The sequence below is a fragment of the Pomacea canaliculata genome, linkage group LG1 (genome assembly GCF_003073045.1).
Source record: "Pomacea canaliculata isolate SZHN2017 linkage group LG1, ASM307304v1, whole genome shotgun sequence".
In the NCBI taxonomy this organism is placed as follows: Eukaryota; Metazoa; Mollusca; class Gastropoda; order Architaenioglossa; family Ampullariidae; genus Pomacea; species Pomacea canaliculata.
In genome coordinates this window covers 11434051-11453295 of record NC_037590.1, presented here as the reverse complement: position 1 = coordinate 11453295, position 19245 = coordinate 11434051, and the positions used below count along the sequence as shown (strand labels likewise).

At 37.7% G+C, this 19245-nt stretch overlaps 2 protein-coding genes across 2 annotated transcripts; both read left to right on the top strand.

Moving 5' to 3' along the window:
* Positions 1 to 209: 209 nt before the first annotated feature.
* On the top strand, positions 210 to 8126 carry LOC112574591 (GDP-fucose protein O-fucosyltransferase 2-like). The gene is made up of 9 exons (XM_025255776.1): positions 210 to 402; positions 798 to 1048; positions 1717 to 1832; positions 2499 to 2635; positions 2797 to 2863; positions 3529 to 3654; positions 4033 to 4213; positions 4938 to 5067; positions 7441 to 8126. Exons 1-9 carry the CDS (start codon positions 266 to 268, stop codon positions 7592 to 7594), a joined length of 1299 nt encoding a protein of 432 aa, XP_025111561.1. The 5' UTR covers positions 210 to 265; the 3' UTR covers positions 7595 to 8126.
* An 842-nt stretch (positions 8127 to 8968) lies between these two features.
* LOC112568044 lies at positions 8969 to 18829 on the top strand. The gene is made up of 4 exons (XM_025245056.1): positions 8969 to 9146; positions 9361 to 9479; positions 11738 to 13614; positions 14445 to 18829. The coding sequence occupies exons 3-4, from the start codon at positions 12037 to 12039 to the stop codon at positions 14976 to 14978; spliced, it is 2112 nt and encodes a 703-aa protein (XP_025100841.1). The 5' UTR covers positions 8969 to 9146; positions 9361 to 9479; positions 11738 to 12036; the 3' UTR covers positions 14979 to 18829.
* Positions 18830 to 19245: the final 416 nt, after the last annotated feature.

Genomic DNA, 19245 nt, shown 5'->3' with positions numbered 1-19245 from the left:
CATTCGAACAGTCCACATGGCATGAATCGTCCGTGGACAGTCTATTCAGACAAATACAAATATGAAAATGATAATTAATTATTATTATTTACGACAACCATCACTGATCTGAAACTAAGCTTTAGAGAGAGAGTTACCCGCCGCCCCTCAGATACTCTCTGCGCTCAGCCTAGTCAGACAACAGTTACGTCCTCTTCACAGAACTCTCTTATAGTGAAGTTATACATAGCTCTTTCAATCCGTGTACAGTTTCAAAGCCTGAGAAATGATTAATGGTTATCGTCTTGCCTTATTGTTACTCGTATATTTATGTATTTTGTCTTTATGCAGTACAAATGAAGAAGATCTTAATTTAAATATCAATAAGAAGGTTTTGCAAGTCAGCGAAGCGCAAGCTCCAAGGTAGACAATGCAAAGATTTTGTTTGTTATTGTCGTCTGCTACGTATACCATGTGCTGAATGTTAAGTTGCGACTGTGAGAGAGAGAGAGACAAATGACAAATCTTTATTTACGAGGGTAAAAGAATAAGCAAAATTTATGCTTTTTCACATCTAGCCCTCGGACTAAGCAGCAGAAATAAAAACCACTACATAGAGAGCGCGCGATTGCGATGAAAAACTGTTCGTAAATGTGCGAACTGCATAGTAGGATTGTGTGGACACATTTTAAAGATTGATAACTATAAGATGTAAGAAAATTCAGATTGGGTTATTTTGTTTTATATTCATTTAACTTCATGCCAAAACGTCCCTTATGTTTCTAACACAAGAACAACAAAATAAAACTATGTTACAGGTATCTTCTTTATGATGTCAATCCTGGAGAAGGGTTCAACTTACGGAGGGATGTTTACATGCGAATTGCTAACCTGGTACGAAATCTGAATGACCATGCACCTTGGATCCTTGTTCTGCCACCATGGGGCCGTCTGTATCATTGGAAGTCCAGACACCTGGAGCAGGTCCGCCTTCCATGGAGTCTCTTCTTTGACTTGTCCAGTCTACGTAAATTTGTTCCAGTCCTTGAATTTGAGGAGTTTTTGAAATGTGGGTGCATGAGTCTTTTACTGGGTGGCACATTTTAAAGTAAACATTGATACTTCTAGTATTCTTTAAAAAATCAAAATAGTTTACAATTTTAATGCACTGCATTTAACATTTTATCTCTAAAACAGTATAAAGCTGACAAGTTAAATAGAGATGATATAGCAGAAATTTGGCAGATACAAACTTCGACCTTGCTCTAATTGTATTGTATCAGTCTCTAGATGTTTACCTTTTGTGTTCTGTTTCAGTATTGTACAATAACAAAATCATTTAAACTATATCTAAAAATGATAAATTATATTAATTCAGGGTCAGTGTAGTTCTTTAGGTTACATTTTGTTCAATGGCAATGATCTTGTCTGTTATTGGCAATGTTTTGTTTGACATGGAAAATAGATTTCTATGATTTTATCATAATCATGGATACGTGCATGTCCATCATATGGCTACTGCAAGTTTAGAGCTTCAGGGATATGTATATTTGTATAGTCTGAGATATGTATATTTGGTTCTTAGTGGGGAAATCCACATTTTAAACCAGATAAGAAAATCTAATTTTATTTGAATGAAGTTATTTTTAATTGAGTGAAAAAGTTGTATAGTTTAATGATTTCTGCAAATTGTGTCATATTATCAAGGTTTTTTTTTTTAACTTTGCATTATTTTAGTACAGCCAAAGCCTATAATTGAGGATGTGTACTACCTCCAGAATTATGCAGAAGGATGGACGGAATGGGAAGAAAAAATGGATATCAAGGAATGCATTCAAAATCCATACATACTGGTGAGAGAAGCTAGCTTTCTTTTACTTTGAACAAGTTTGATAGATGATTGTGTTAGTAACTCAATTTATGAAGAGCATTGCAGAAAACTGCATTGTTATAGAATGTTATAGAAACATTAGAATGACATGAAAAAGTGCACAGTGTGAAAAGGATATAGATCAAGCACCTTAGGGGTAATGCAATCCATAAATAAGTTATTTACCATTAGGAGGTGGACATTTTAACCTTTGTTCTGAAAAAGGCATGTCAGAAGAGATAGGGAGAGATTGTTTTGAGATTCTATAATAAAGCTTTCCTTACATTTATTTCAGTATGTTTAAGTGGGTACTAAAGGCATGTCAATTAAAGTATAAAAAATATCAGATGAAAATATATTCCATAAAGGAATTTTATATATTTTAAACCAGAAGATTAGAAGAATGGAACAAAGAGTTTTTAAAAAAGGATAAAGTAAGTGAAAAAGATTAAAACACCATGTAGAATTATCATAAATAATATCAACAATGCTTTTCTAACATTTTCTTTCTTAAATGTAGATAGGATTTACAGCTGAAATGTTTTGGGGGAAAAAAAAAAATCTACTGATTAGTAGAGAGAAGGATAAGCTTCCTTGTGTTTTTGTTTTTTGATCTGTGAAATAACAGCTTCTGAAGTCTCTTTTTTAGGATAAAGAAACAGGTCACTGGAAGGGTTGGTTCTTTGGCTACAGAGACGAGATATCAGGAGCAAGGCTTACCTGCATTTCAGTTCAGGGGCATGCAAAAATTTTGAAGCCATTTTTGCTAAAAAACTCAACCGCAAGGTAGGAGTACAAGAGTGTCAGCATACATTTATCCCCTGCTCCCCTGTGTGTGTATGTATGCGCATGCGAGTATGAGACAGAAAGAGGAAGGGAAAAAGAGATTTTGAGTGCAAGTGTATTCTCTCAATTTTGGGGTTTTTTGTTTGTTTTTTGTTTTTTAGATCAGTAATGATAGACAGGGCTGAGATAGTCCTTCATGACCAGTTTGGGGACAGATGGTACTGGGAGGTGAGTTCAGTCTTGATCTTTATATCCTTAATTTCATAATGAGCTGAATGTTTGAAAACCAACAACAGAAGCCTAAGACTCCTAGAGTTTACATAGAGCCACCAACTCTGAAACTTTGAAGTGTTTCAAGCTAGTCTGATAAAATACTCTAAGACATCCTTCAGGATATCCTAGAGGAGATGGTCAATGCTGAGGTGGAGAAACAAAAAAACTGTTTGCAAATACAAAGGAGTGGACAGGTCATTTTATGCAGGACCTGCTCACTTCCACTCAAAACAGGCTTTGTCAGCAGCTTCGTCTATCCAGTCTGTTCCATCCAACAACCAGTACCAATGCAGCATCATAACCACTTGTCAGGTGGTACCAGTCAAGAGATATATGACTTTATGTTGTACAAATCTTTTGATGAATGAACCCTTTTGTTGTGAAAATTTTTAAGAATTCTTATTTAAATTTAAATTGTACAGTAGCAGCTAAAAGAACTGTCATTTTTATAGGTAGTTTGCCTGTTTCAGGCATGAAGATAGAACTTTGTCTCATAACGTATGAGTGTAGTTACTGGTATAGAGAATCCATGCAAGCAGTTCAGTACAAATGGTTTTGGTTTTTTTTTATTTTAAAGCCTTAGATATAGCTATCTAATTATATTTGCATTTGTACTATAGTGTAGACGCAGTATGCGGTTCTCAAAAGAGCTGAGGGACTTAGCAGATGAGTTTCGAAAAACCTACTTAGACTCTTTTGATGAAGCTGATAACACAGTACTAGATGATGACTGGACTAAAATGAAGGTAAATAGAAAAAAATAGTAAAGTAATAATGTATTATACAAAAGGTAACTGATTGTTTTTTATCATCACAAGATTTTTTACAGATGGATTTATCAGTTGTGATAAATTTATACCTCATGAAGATAAAACATTATTTACCACTTTCTGGACCTTTATATGATAAAGATTATGATTATATTATTATATGAGAAAGATAAGCAGTTTTAAGAAAACTGGATGTTTTGTTTACACAAGGTGATAATTCACTCAGAAAAAAAGTGGAGGGGGGTTTTCTTTTTTTTTTAATGCGGTGAACTGCCTCCTAATTTGTGAAGTTGAATGTTTTTACTGTGAACCTTCCACATCTACTGCTCCCATGTCTTATTCTTGCTGTTTTAGAGGAAACATGGAGAAGCAAAAGGTGGACCATATTTAGCTGTACATTTAAGAAGAGCAGACTTTGTACAAGTTCGAGGACAGGATGTGCCCTCACTTAAGCATGCAGCAAAGCAACTCAAAAGTCTTCTGAAAAAACACAAACTCACAAAGGTGTTTGTAGCAACTGATGCACCTGAACAGGGTGAGCCTTTAGCTGGACAAATATGAATTGTGAAATTTCTGTTATCAACTTTTTTTAAAGTGAATTTTATTTTGCTGTAACGAGTTTATTGTATTTTCATGTGCAATCCACTAGTGTCCTCAACTACCTGCCAGACCGAATTTCGAGCAAGACATGGGAGATAACCACCTCTCACAGGGAGCATTTTCAAATGTCTTTTTGCTCTTGCTGCATGCCACTGAACACCCCCTCTGTTTACTTGCACAGCTATTATTAAGTTTGAAAAAAAAACCATCAAAGTTATGCTTCTAGCTTCTATTCATGTAGCACCTTTACCCTGGTCATTTTGTTACTAACGAAAACAATGCAATGTTTTTGTTGTCTATTATTTGCTCAAAGAGCATCATTTAGTCAGAGTGAATAAAAATGTCTTTCCACAGCTTCTAGCTTGCTTTTTCCAAGGTTTGCATGTTTCTCATATAACTTTTAGGCTTCATTCTTGTGACCTTGACTGGGCAACTCAGGCGCAGTCTCATCCTTTTTTTTTTCTTTTTTTTTTTTCTGAATTTCCGCTATGTAGTTAGGCTGGTTTGTCTGTTGGGTCTACTCACTAGTTCCCTCTCTAAGACACTGCAGATTGGTGATTAGATGATGGTCATGAATACAAACCCAAGTTTTAGGTCTAATTTGATTAACGTTACAAAGACAGTAATGACTTTTAAAGTGTTTAAAATATTTTCTTCAGAGTACATGGAACTGAAAGTGTACCTGGAGGATTTTGAAGTCTTTCATTACACACCACCAGCTGAAGTTCTTGAAAGATTCAAAGATGGTGGTGTGGCAATTATAGACCAATGGATTTGTGCTCATGCAAGGTGAGGGACTTTAATAATAATCATCAGAGAGCTTATATAACAGCCTAATTCTATTGACTGTACTGTATAAAAACCAACTTCACTTTTACAAAATAAAAAATGTCCTATGCGCCAACCCATACACCACCCCCTTCCTCCAGCTTCTTCCCACTTCTACCAAACATGCTTGTATACACACACAATAGAAGGACAGAACGAATTAAATCAGGAAAAACTCCAAGCACAACAGAAAAGGGAAAAGTAGACTGCAATGAATTAAGCTTGAAGAAATTTATAAACCAATGATAAAACCAACGAAACCCTTTGGAACTTGCTGAATTTCAGGTCATCAAGAACTCTTCAAAGCTGTTAATTTTGTCCTATGTACAGTGGTTTGCATTAGCTTCTTACTTTGCCTGGTTTTATTTTTTAATTCAGCTGCACTTTGACAGAGAATCATTACAAATTATAATGTCTTCAATTTTTTCTTAACTTTATTTATCACATATTTCCTAATTATTTGATCTGGTAATTGCTTTTTCACCTGTTTTTCAGAGACAAACATGCTTGTTGTCACAGCTCTCAAAGTTTTTTATTTGTGGCAAATGGTGATGAAGATTCATAGTTTGGTTGTCTGTATGACTTGGATTACTTGGACCTGTTTTTAGTCATTATCATCACCCATCCCTAGCTGATCACCAGATAATCTGGGCTGCCAGTGGAACTGCCCTGTTGGTGCTAATTGTGGAGGACTGGTGGTACCAGGCACAGCAGGGGCTGAGGTGTGCCACCTGGAACATCCTGGATGTGTTGAACAGGTCCTGCTTGGAGTGCCTTGTCCATTCCTTCACATTTGCTATCCTGTTTTTCATATGTCTACCTCAGCTACCACAGAGCCCTGGAGTACAGTTTTGGATAAAGTGTCATGCTGGGCAACATGGCCGAACCAGACCAATTTGTGCTTCTTCACTGCTGTGAGCAGGGTTTCCTGGGGACCCACAAGGGTGGCTACTGCACTTTTTACAAAGTCGATCGTAGGTTTTGTGTTCTTTGTAAGAGATTCAGAGCATTTTTGAATGCTTATCTCCATCTTTCCATCTTAGTAAGGAGTTCACATCTCACACCTGTGCATCAAGATGGGAATGATGAGGGATTTGTACAATCTTGATGGTGATGCCTCCTACCAAAGGGATCAGATGATGTCTTCAGAAAGATGTTGAACACAGGTGATAAGAGGCAGGCCTTGCAAATGTCTGCTTTTGTGTGGTTGTTCATGAGTACAGGTTTCCTTTAGCCTCTTTATAGCACTTTAAGGGTTTGAACGAGGTCACACACCAAAGACTTTTGTGCCATACTGTGTCAAATACTGTTTTGAACTTTATGATGTCGTCGATGTTTTTTTTTTTATGGTGATGTGACTGTTGATGATCTGTTGAACTGTGCTTCTGCCTGCTCTGAAGCAGGCTTGCTCTCCCACTAACACCTCATCAGCAACAGTATTGAGGCAATTTTGGATCACCTTTGCCTTGCTTGATTGGCTGATTAGATACTGGCTGTGTTCGCTTTCTTTGGAAAGGGTATGACAAGCAACTGCAGTCATTCTTTGGGCTACTCTTTGCTCTCCCAAACTTTTCAACACAGCATGGTAAGGTAAGCATGTTTTTTCCCTTTCATGTTTGAGAAACTCTGCTGGTGTGTTGTCAACGACAGGTGATTTCTTTCCATTCAAACTGCCTTAGGCCAATTCAACCTTTTCCTGTAGGACTGGAAGGTCTGCAGGGTCACGGATCACAATCACGTTACCTTGGAGGATGTGGTAAATTGTATAGTTCTTTGCAGTATGCATTCCATCGGTTTAGTACAGCCTTTTCTTCTGTGAGACTATTGCTGTTGTCAATGACTGGGGACCTGTCTTGGGGAAGGTTTTCTGCAGCTGATAGGCCTTTTTATCACCCTATACCATTCCTTTGTCTTGCGGCATTTCTCCTCAATCCATTTTTTCCTTAGGTGTCTTCTTCTCATCCCTTAATAGGGGACACAATAACTTCTCTTTCTTCCTAATACTACTGTTTGGAGGATCTTCTTTATCACAAAAGTCCTCTCAAGCAACCAGAAGATACATATATCCAGTTTATCCCAATCCCTATGTAAACCAGTTTACTGAGAATCAACTTTATTTTCCTAGTAACTTTGATTTAAATATATATGATTCTCTTGTCAGATCTCGTCTCAGTTCTTTCTCTGCATGTGGCACTTAACAGGTTTAGAGAGTGGCTGCTTTGTGTTGATTGCTGGCTCAGCATTGAAAACATATTTTTATTTTGTCTCTTATGTAAATTTTATACTAATAATGTATCAGTCTTACCTCTTACACTTTATGTTTTGTTTTACCAGGTTTTTTATAGGAACAAAAGAGTCTACATTTTCATTCAGAATACAAGATGAGAGAGAGATCTTGGGATTTGACCCAACCACGACATTCAACCGTTTATGTAATGACAAAGAAAAGGAATGTGAACAGCCAAGCCAGTGGAAAATAGTTTATTGAAAAAATTGTGATGGCATAAAAAAGAAAACATTATAAATGCATGTTCTTTAGATTGTAATCAATAATTTTGAATTCACATTTATGTGTATATATATAGATGTACACACATATATATATTTCCTGTGTTTTTCTTGTTGATTAGTAGAAATAATTATTGTTTGCATTTTGAAAGATTAATTTGGATTTTTTTTTTAATAAAACCTTTTTATAATTAGAAATTTTCTCCGTACATACAGAGAACAATAACTAGCATCTGCTAACTCAAGAAAATTAATTAATCGGGTATATGACTTTGAAGAGCTTTCGTGATGCAAAGACTGTGGTATATTCCACTTACAGCAAACAATTAAACTTTCACTTATACTACATTTAAGAATATTAGTAAGATAAGTATAAATTATATGTAAAGAGCAAGTTGAGATATGTCAAAGACATTATACTGTGAGTCTGTGATGGTATTAGCAACCAGGCATGTAAAAATACCAGCAAAAAACTTCTTCCCTGAACCAGAATAAAATACGTACAGTTTCGCTTTGCTTACTTAATTGTGGCTCTGCTTGAATTATTCGACGAGAATAGCTATATTTGATCGGTGATAAAAGAAAATCGCGCTTTATGCGTGTGACGAATGAGTCGGGGAGAAGCTAGATGCGCCTAACTCGCCCGAGGGGAAAGGGGACACTTCAACTGGCTCGCCCACCCGACTTTCGCCCTCTCACACCCACTCACCCGCGTACACACTGACAGTCACACTCACCCGCGTGCGCAAGCACAACCGACAACACGGTTATATACACAGTCAACAAATTATAATCACAAGAAAAATAAGGTTGAATAATATGAGAGGCAATATAGGTCTGAATACACAATCTGACATCAGGTCGCTTAAAGTTAGAGAAAGCAAAAAATAAAACACACTCTCCTGCCAGTGCTTCGTGGTTCTGAGTCCGCGTCCGACGGACGTGTATACCTCGCCAGTCTTGACGCAGCTGGGAACACGGCCCTCTACTAATCATGCTTTTCTTAGTTTGAAAGCGTTTAAAAAATAGAGTATCGTGTATGTAAATAGTACTAATTTTCATTTTTGTCATGTACTTTGAGCACGTGGTACTCAGATTCTGTCACAGACTAATAATTTACTTTACCCCACATACTGGAGCGACATTGGGGGCGAAACGACCTGCTCCCGAGTACACGAGGGGGGGGGGGGGATTGGTGTTTTATGCTGTGCCAGCAACAGGCTATATTACGGCAAGGCAGCCAGCCCTGTAAACAGATGCCACGTGCAGAGAATGTACAGAGTGCCCGAGAGGCCGAGACGAGAAATGAACTCTGCAGCCAACCTTGACTGTATGAGGGAGGTTGGGGTTGTAGGTCAGTCCACTTGGGATATTGGATAGTACGTCGTCTGAGGAGCTTATGTCTGTGATACTCGTATTTGAAGACGACGAAAGGGTGTTTTTGTTCTCCCTTTGTTAAATGTAGCCAGTGTTGGGGGGTTCTAGTGAGCTGGTATTGCATTCAGTTGTGGAACAAGGAAAAAAATCGAGCAGTTAGTATCAAATCAAACAACACTTTAAGTTTTTGTTGTTATTTTCAAAGTACTCCGGAACAAAAGAAGATCCTGTTCAGTTCCCATTTTTTTTTTTTTTTTTGAAGAGGGCATGATGTAAATACGATTGCAAAACTGAGTGATGTGACATCGTATTTGTCTCATGCTCAAGAATGCAGTTTTGCTTTATCCTGTCTCCATTATCTTCAAACAGTTGAACCATTTAGGAACGTGGTGGTACGTCGACAGCAAGATAGAAGTGCATACAGAACTTCCGTGCGTTTTGCATTTGATCACAGTACATTTTCCAGCCAATAAATAATCACACGAAGAGTAAGCATATTGATTTCATAGTACATCTTTTTAAAAATTTACCATCTTTTAATTAACAGTGTTTCGTTCAATACAGAATAAGCCAATAAGTGTCCCCAAGCCTAGCACCATGCCGGTGTACTGCAAATTGTAACCAGGTGTACATCGGGAACCTTTACCTCTTTGGCTTTATAAAATTAATGTCAAACACTAACAAAAACTGTACATAAAAGGATTTGGGTTTTGTTTTTTGTTTTTTTTTTTTGCATAATGAGGATAGTGAGTGGAGTCGCATTAATACGACTAATGTGTGAATAAGAACGTTTCTTTCAAAATTAAATATAGATCTATTATCTTGGAGCACCACATTTTTTTTTTTAATGAATTTTGTTCTTTATTTTGTGCTGGCTTCTGCTGTTCGGAACACTGCTGTCTGTTTCAGTTGAAATTTGGTGATATTTGAAAGTTAATGTTTAAAATTGCCAGTTGTTCAGAATCAACCAAGAAGAACTGTTTAGTAAGTATGCCAGTGTTCCGGATAGGGAAAGTGAAAAAAAAATGTTAATGTTTAGTTAGTTAATTCCTTGTTACTCCTTGGCGAGCAAAGGGCCGCAACAGCACCTCGCCAATGGACCTGGTTTTGGGCAGCTCCCTCAGTTGAGCCCATGTGATTCCGACATCCTTTGCCCCACTCTCTACTATTCTTTTCCAAATCTTCATTGGTCTCCCAACTCTCATCTTTCCATGAGGGTTCCAGTCAAGTACCTGCCTGGCAATGGTGTCAGCTGGTTTGCACAGGGTGTGTCGTATCCAGCCCCATTTGCGCTTTTCGATGTCTTGGATAGTAGCATTCTGGTTGGTTCTTTTCCACAGGTTGTTGTTTTCAGGCCATCTTATTCCCATAATATGGCGTAGGCTTCAGTTGGCAAAGGTCTGGAGCTTGTTGGTGGTGTTTGTCACCCTCAAGATTTTAGAACCATATAGTAGGACAGCTTTCACTCTTGACGCTTTTAATAGCTTTGATGATTTCTGTTTTAAGTGGGAGTGCTGGTGTTGATGTGAAGTTGTTCAGTTGCTGGTGGTAAGGATGGCGGACAACCTTGATTGAGGATCTCTTCGAAGTGTTCCATCCAGTGGTTTCCTTGTCCTGCATCGTTTATTATGGTTTTGCCATCTTTGTCTTTCCCTTATTAGTTTGGGTTAATGCTTTTGCCCGACAGAGTTTATGTTATTTTGTGTCATCGCTTTTTGTTTCCCTGTATAGCTGCTGTCTCTGCTTCCTCTGTCAGTTCATGGGCGAAGCATCTCTTATTCTCCCTGACAGTCCTTTTCACTTGGTGATTTCACAATTATAAATTTTCCATGTCTCCTTGTTCTTGAGGTATTGAGTATTAAACTTGTGGTGTGGTCTTCCTGCTGGATCAATGAAGAACGTCAGCTTCTAGGAGCTAGTGGTCCAAAGCAACATCTGCACCTCTTGGACATCTTGGAAGCTCCTCCACTTTCGAGCAACTGTTATATGATCAGTCTGGTTTTCCATCTGGCCATCAGGAAGTCCAAGTTGTCTTGTGTATATTTTTGTGTGGGAACACAGTGTCACCTATGATGTGGTCAGTGAAAGCACAGAAGTCTGTGAAGAGCTCCCCGTTTTCATTGCAGGGGCTAACGCCATGTCTTCCCATGGTAGTGTTATCATCTCCCATTTTGGCTTAGGTCTCCCATAATGATCTTCAGATCTCTTCTTGGTGTGCAGTCAAGCAGAGACTGCAGGGAACTGTAGAAGTCTTTTTTCTCTTTTCATCTGCTGCATTTGTTGGTGCATAGGATTGGATGACGGTGATCTTCCTTCCTTTAGCATTGAATCTTGCTGATTTGGGCCATGGTGAGACTGGTTCCCAGGCCATCAGCGCCTTTGTTGCCTCTGTTGACATCAGCAGTGCTACTCCCTGGGTATGATCGTGGTCCAGGTCTTTGTGCCAAATAATGGTTTCTCCTGATGTTAGTCTGGTCTGGCCACTTCAGTTCCATATGGTTTTGCATAACCCAAGAAGCCTGATTGTTTATATGTGATGGATGGTAAATAAACTGAAGTTTACTTTTAATTAGACTGTTCTTACCATTTTTTCTGTGTTTAGACAGTTATAACAGATTTGAAAACCCATTGGGTACAACAACATTGTAATATGGTTTCCTGCATGCCCTAGGATTCATTTTCATAAATGTTTTAGCTAAAACTACTTTTTAAGACTGCTAAAAAGTAACAAAATTATTATTTTCAGGTTCAAGGAGTCTTCATCTATATGAAAGCATCATTGAAACTTCATGCTACTGACTTTGCTGCAACTAGCTTCATGACCACTGTAAAACAGACACTTTTCAGTGGTTTATTTCCTGCCTAATGTAATCATTGCAAATTTATTTAAAGACATTTTTAAACACCAACACATTAAATGGAGGAATAATTTGGCATGATGTGCCCTGAGATGGTGTGGGTGAGAAACTACGCCATTAACACACCTTCTGCATGGACCAGTTGAGATTACTAACACCTGAGAGTTAGGATATCAGAATTGCAGAAATGAACAAAGATGGAGCATTTGTAACAGAGGCAGAGGTCTACCTAGACATTGATGGCGAGGAGGAGTCTAAAATGCAGAATGAGGCACTTGATGGGGAGAGAAAAGGCAGTTCAGGTTCTTGGTCTAATTCAGGGTCTTCCTCTGCAGCTTTAGATCTACATAAAGGCACTTCATCCGAGCCGCATGCATTGCTGCAGAATACTCAGCAAAATAACAAGTCCCCTCTATTTGGAATTTTACGTCTAGGTTCATCAGAAAAGGAAGTTGGCTCTAGTTCAGCAGGTTGCTCTGTGCCTGTAGTAGGGTTGGAATCTGGAAGTGCATTGCCAGGGAATTTATTAACACAGACAAACAGGAAAAAAAATTCCAACAAAAATATGTCTAATCCACATAATCAGCATAATGATAAAAGCAGCAGTGATGAAGAAATTGATGTAGATACACCATACCATGGAACACTGATAGGACAGACTGTCAGTAGTGAAACCCGTAATCCTACCATTGTGACACTTGCTAAGCAATTCAAATATTTCCAGCACGCTGCCACATCTAAGCAGAAAAAAAGAAAACCAATAACTCACCAAATTGCCAAAAAGTCAACAACACAAAGACTAGTAAGTGAAAGATCAGAAGTAGTTTCTGAATCTCGTGTCTGTGAGACAAAGCTGGAAAAAGGTAAAATTAAATCCAAGCAGCAAAATGTATTGAAAATAAAGATGATTCGTAGGAGAACGTTTAGCAGAAGTCCAGGTAATGGTTCATCTTTCAAGAGTTCATTAGACAACATGTTTTCAGCTGCATCAGCAAAGCCAACTAAGCTAAGCAAAAACAATGATCCTGGTGAAAGAGAAGACAATGAAACGATTTCTAACAGCTTTTCAAATGAAGAAAGCGATTCAGTTTTAGACATAGGTTCGCCAAGTGATGAAAAGTGCGATGCTGTGTCATTTAACTCTCAAAAGATAAGTGACCAAGTTCAAGACTCTGTAGCATATTCAAGGATGGATAGAAAAGAAAAGTTGAACAAACTTTTTCCAGCCCAGAGCAAAAAGCAGACTGACAAGTCATCTACTCTTTCCTGTCAGAATTCAAAAAGCAAAAAAAGAACCACGATTACTACCAAAATTGCATTAAGAAAACCCTTAGTTTCTAAGGAAACAAGCTCATTAGTTAATCCTGCAATGCCAACAAATTCTCTAGCCCTTCCTTTACAAGCAGAGAAACAAAAGAATCTACCATCACCTGAGCACCCCAAATACCTTGAAAAAAGTCCTCCATCAAGTAAAAGTAATGCCTCTTCAACTGTCAAAAGAAAGTCTTCAGATGGCTCAGAAAAGCTGCTTTCTGATCAACCCAAAGTCTTCTCTACTAGCCACAATGTAGCACAACAAAAAGACACTAAAAAACAAGGTGCATGGCAACAAGATAAGATGCTTGTGAAGAAAACCCATTATCAGCATGGTGCTAGCAAATTATCTAACAACATTGGTACAGAGGATCAAGACTCCCAAGAACGTTACATCAAACATCCAGTCAGCTCATCGTCTGCTTATTCTTCAACTTTTAGTGAAATGGAGGTAAAATTAAGATTAACGAATATAGTTTTTCTCTTTTCTGTTTGTTCTACTGATAATAAGTGGCACAGTGTGCAAATAATAAACTCAAAACATTTCACGTAGGTTACATTTTCTGTTGGGAAGTGGGGAATGGAGGGGTAAAAGTAGGTATGGACAACTTTTCTCAGGCATGCTTTTTGTGATGCTTCCATGGTAAAAAAAAGTAACTAATGTTTCAGGTTGGTAAATTTACTAATTAATTTCATCACTTTACAGAAGTTTCTTTCTTTACTTAAGTGGACTCTTCTGCAAATATAAAGCGTTTTTTTTCCCCTATAATGCAAACAAGCATACACACTCTATTACCTTTATGCAAGTCGTAAAATGAACTAATTTTAGACATGTCAAATACTATACCATCATAATAGACAGAATTATGAACTGAATGCATCTTTTTAATGAATTTCATAATTTGGAATGCAGATTTTTTTCAGAATTCTTTATGTAACGTTAAGTTTGCATAAATGAAAAACTGTATGCAAAACTATGGATGTTTTCTTAAGTTGAACTGTATTTGTGTATTGGGAATGGAGAAGGAGAGGGAGATATTCACAGCTTTTTGGCCTCCATGCCTTTTGAACCTAAACATTACTGTAGGCATCCTGAAAACAGCTACCATTCTTGCTCAGCAGCATCACATCCAGTTTATTTTTGCTTTTATGTCTCTTTTTCTACATCTCTCTTTTTTCTCATTATTATTATTATTGGAAAACCCACCAGTTAACAGCCATATTTTACTTGAAGGGGCTAAAACAGGAATGAGGTGAATCTTTTTTGTGTAAATTTTGCAGTTGTGGGTGTCCCTTGTGTCTCTGGAGACTGCAGCTCGTCCTTTTGATTGCTCTACTTGCATGCAAGCGTTTCACAAGGCTCTTACCTGCCCAAAAGCCTTCAGACGGCTTTCCAGAGACAAACCATTCAAGTGTCTTCACTGTCCAGCAAGGTTTGTGTTTGAGGACCACTTGAAAAAGCACCAAGATGACCAAGCCTGCTCTGACACCAAACCAGCATGTTTTACAGATGTTCTTCCAGTTTCAGAGACATTCAGACAAGAATGTGCCCCAGACTCTTCTAACATTAACATCGACAGTAAAATCATGGATTCTCCCATGTCAATGCAATTTTCGCCACAGGTCAGAGTCATCAGACTTGCTGAAGAAAACAAAGAGTCCTCTTTATCCAAAATGACATGCAAAGAATGTGGCAAAATTTTCAAGCAAGCAGGTGGATTGGGTAGACACAGGTTGACACATAATTGCAGAAAAAACAAGCACCGATTTTTTGCACTTTATGTGACAGGAAATTTCTCCACAGCAATAGTTTAAAGAGGCACATGTACATTAGTCACGGCCATAAGTTTGAACCCAGTATGCTGAAAGGGAAAAGTAAACCTTTTCAAAGTGATTTGTGCAGCAGTAAATTTTCATCAAAGACAGACCTCATTGGACACAAAAGCAAAAATCATTCTGGATATCAGAGAGCAGGAGCGTACAAATGTGGAATGTGTTTCTCGAGATTTTCTGAGCTGAAGAGTAAACTGACACACATCAGGTTTTGCCACACAGAATGTATTCAATCAGAAAAAGGAAATACTTTTAAGTGCAGGGTGTGCAATATAGTCTTCATGCACTGGAATGGCATGTGGCAGCACATCTGCTCTGGGAAGAATATTGCCAGGCAAAAAGATAAATCAGCTGTGGTTGAAAATGACAGTCCCAAATCTGGAAACCACCTTCCTCAAGAAGAACAGGACGACCAAACTGAAGAAATAAATAAATCAAAGGCTGTTGAGGGAAAGCATTTCAAGTGTGATCATTGTGACAAAAGTTACCCATATCACCACTTTCTACAAAGACATGTCATCATGTGTCACATGAAAAAACTTCCAAGCAAGACAAAACTTATTCCAGGACACTCAACAGACAGTTCAAAGATATTCAAGTGCCCACTGTGTCTTAAGGAGTACTTCCACTATTCATCCCTTAAAAAACACATACACACATTTCACAAGCGATTAAAGCAAAACCAGAAACAGCTGCAGGATGGAGAGGGTGCATCACAGGATTTGCATTGCAGTAAGTGTAATAGAGACTTTTTGCACCAGTCTAACTTAGCAAAACACATGAAGCAGTTTCATTTCAGATCTCCAAAAACAAAGCAAAAATTATTCAGATGTAAGCTGTGCAAAAAGCAGTATGGTCAAAGATACACCCTTTACAAACACACTCGTGTGTGTCACCCAAACAACTCTATATTCAGTTGCGAAACATGTGGAGCAGGATTTCAGTATGCAAAAGATTGGTTTACTCATAATCAAAGTTGTCTGGTACAGAGAGAGGAAGGCAGCCCCTTACAAATGTCACAGGTGTGATAAGAGCTTTACTATGGCAAGGGAGTGGACAAAGCACATGCAGACACACTATGATGATAGTGGTGATGATAACAGTGATGATAAAAGTCTGCACCATTCCACTAGCATGGAAGAAGGCCCAGGTATTCAAAGCAGTGCATCAGCAACATCAAAGCCCCAAGACGATGCAGTGGAGTGCAGCTTTTGCTTGAAGTTATTCAAGGCCAGTTATGTTGCTGTTCACATCAAAAGATTTCACAACCAGTCTTTTCGGTACAAGTGTGACAAGTGCAGTAAAGGTTTTTTTGTTGCTAGAGAGTGGATGGCTCACATGGAAAGGCACAAGAATGAAATGGAAAGGGGCAGCACAAACAGTGAGAGACAAGAGATGTCTGAAGAGCTTCCAACTGTTTCAAAAATCACAAAAGATGTTTCTGACGCCTCCTCTTGCACTAGTCAGGTGAGGTGCAAAGTATGTAAGCTGTTGTTTAAAGCCAAGTTTATCTCAAAGCATGAGAGGTTATGTCTTGCCCATTGTTACAAATGTGAGCTTTGTGGGGAATGTTTTCACCGTGTTCCCGAGTTAAACAAGCACTTAGAATCTCATACCAATATTGTCAAAGTGGAGCCTAGTGAGACTACTGAAGGTTTTAGCAAAGATAATACAGCAGCCAATAACTCAATCGAAGGTCATAATCAAGGTTGCATAGTGGACACATGTGCAGAAGATATGTCACCACCACCAACATGCAGACTGTTGGAAGATCAGGGTAAAACACTTCCTGGAGATCCATCAGATTGTTCTACTTCAAAATACCAGCAGTCCCCCACTAGTCTTCACATAGACCAAAAAACTGAGACATTGGGAACACCAAGCACTTCCAGGGGGCAACACATTACGAGAGATATTCATGAGATATCGGAATTGGTAACTCAGATTATTTCATCAGACATGCAGTCAAAGGGAATGCCAAGCTTTTCAAAATCCTCTGATCCTTTTGGAGAAATGAGCAGCAGGTGGATCACTGGTGCTGATCCTTTGGTATCTTCTACAGAAGGACAAGAAACATGTGATCTTCACATTCTTGGAAAGCCAATTATTGCAGCAGATTTTATAGTAGGTAAAATATCCAATAGCTCTGAAGGCACGGTGTCTTCAAATGATAGACATTTTCTGCAAGAAATACAAGACCTTGCAAGCTTACCTTTGACAGATGATCCTCAGATTTCAGGTGATCTGCAGTTTTTAAGCTTGCCTGTGTCAGGAGAATTTGAAGAATCTGAAAACATTCATCTCTCGAGTAATGCAGAGGTCCTTGGAGTATCAGATGTTGTAGAAGATTCAGTGTCTTTAGAGGATATGCATACAATGGATTCACCAATATCAGGGGATTTGCCATCAGCACTAGACTTGGATTCGTCACTAGAAATATAGCATGAAACTAGGGATACATTTTTCTGTTTTCTGGGGTTTTTTTTTTCATAATCATCATGGTCTTTGGTTTTCAAATTTAGATTCATGGAAATGTAAATGACATTTTTTACAAATGAGAACTGAAGCTTTTCATTATGGGAAGTAAAAGTGATTTTCCTGACTGACTGAACACAGTTCTAGCTTTTTAGAAGGGTATTATTTGTAACAAAATCTTAAACATAAAAAAACTTTGATAGAAATAAATTGGTAATTCTGAGCTAAAATTGTCAGCTGAAACATTTAGCTTGGAATCATTAGTGAACAGAAAAATATTTGTGCTAAACCAGCACATCTTTCAAAACTTACTAAAGCTGAGATGTTCCATTGTATGTCATGCTGAAGGAAAGGGCAAATGTGATTTTATTCTGAGCAGGAAAGTAGTAAGACCATGTCACTTATAAACAGGTAAATATAGACATAAATGTAAAAGTTATGTAAACTGTAATAAGTCAACAGTCAAAGGATCTAGTGAGAAGATGAAATAACTATTTTTTTTTCATATTAATATTACTTTATTGTAAACTATGTACATGATTATAGCAGAAATTACCAATGATAGTTGGAAAATTTTTTATCTGTGCTTTCATCCAAGGAATGATGCATGATGTTTCATAAATAGCATTAATTATTTTTTGTGTATGGAAAACATAAAGGAGATAACAAGATATGCAAGAACAGGTAAAAGGTATATGACAGATTTCTTTTGTTTTTGTCATTGTGCATTAACATTCTTGGCAATAACCCTGAGCATTAATGTCAAAAAAAAAACTCACTCCATGCCTTCTTTGGGTTTGGAAGTTTCTATAGAAATATCTACCCTTAAGCATCACTAAGGGTAACCTGACCTGATATAATACTCAGGGTTAACACCAAGTTGGTACACCTTACTGGCATCTTTCTCCTTTCAAGTCTACAACACTAATTTGCTTTCTGTCAAAATACACTGGTGTTTTGTCTTAAGGAGCGTGCAAAGCATGCTTGTCCTAGAATTTGAAAAATATATTTCTCCATTGATATGTGAAAATAATTTCCAGCATTGATCTGTAAGCTAACCAGAGTTTATCCCTTTTTACTTATGCTAAGGTTCTATAACCGTAACAAATCTGTACATCAGACGGTTTTCTGTTAAAATTCTGTTATTTTCTTGAGTTGAATGTATGCAAAACATTTTATATTAGAAAACATTTTGAGTGGATGAAGGGAAGGGTATCACTTGTATATTGCAGGTTTATGTAAATATTTACACTTCATTGCAGTGTATTTTATTTGGATTGGTTTAAAGAATGTTAAGAGTATGAAGTTTTTAAATGTCAGATGTTTTATCATGTAATAAAATCGTATCCTTTATGCAATGATGTGTAGTTTCATCATTCAAAGTAAAAAGACTGAATAATATCTTGAGACTGAAGATTTTAGAAAACTATGGCAATTAAATCTGGCAGCACTTAACAGCAACAACAATCAAGATGAGATCTATCCCAGGACACAGAAGGTAATTCGTAAGGGCAAGGTGGAGTGATTAGGTCGAGCTAGGCTATGTGGCTGTGAACGTCTGATACATGTGTATTTATTGTCGTTTGAATTACCTTTGATAGCATATCATATATATCCAAAGATTGCCACATACGGTAGAGCGTAGACCAGCAGTTTGGCTTCTGCACCATCATCAAGTCAGAGGGACCTCGATAGCTCAGCCGGTGTGCAAATAGTTGTTGAGGTGCAGGAGAGCAGTCATCATAAGAAAACATTTGACATGTTATTTAAAATA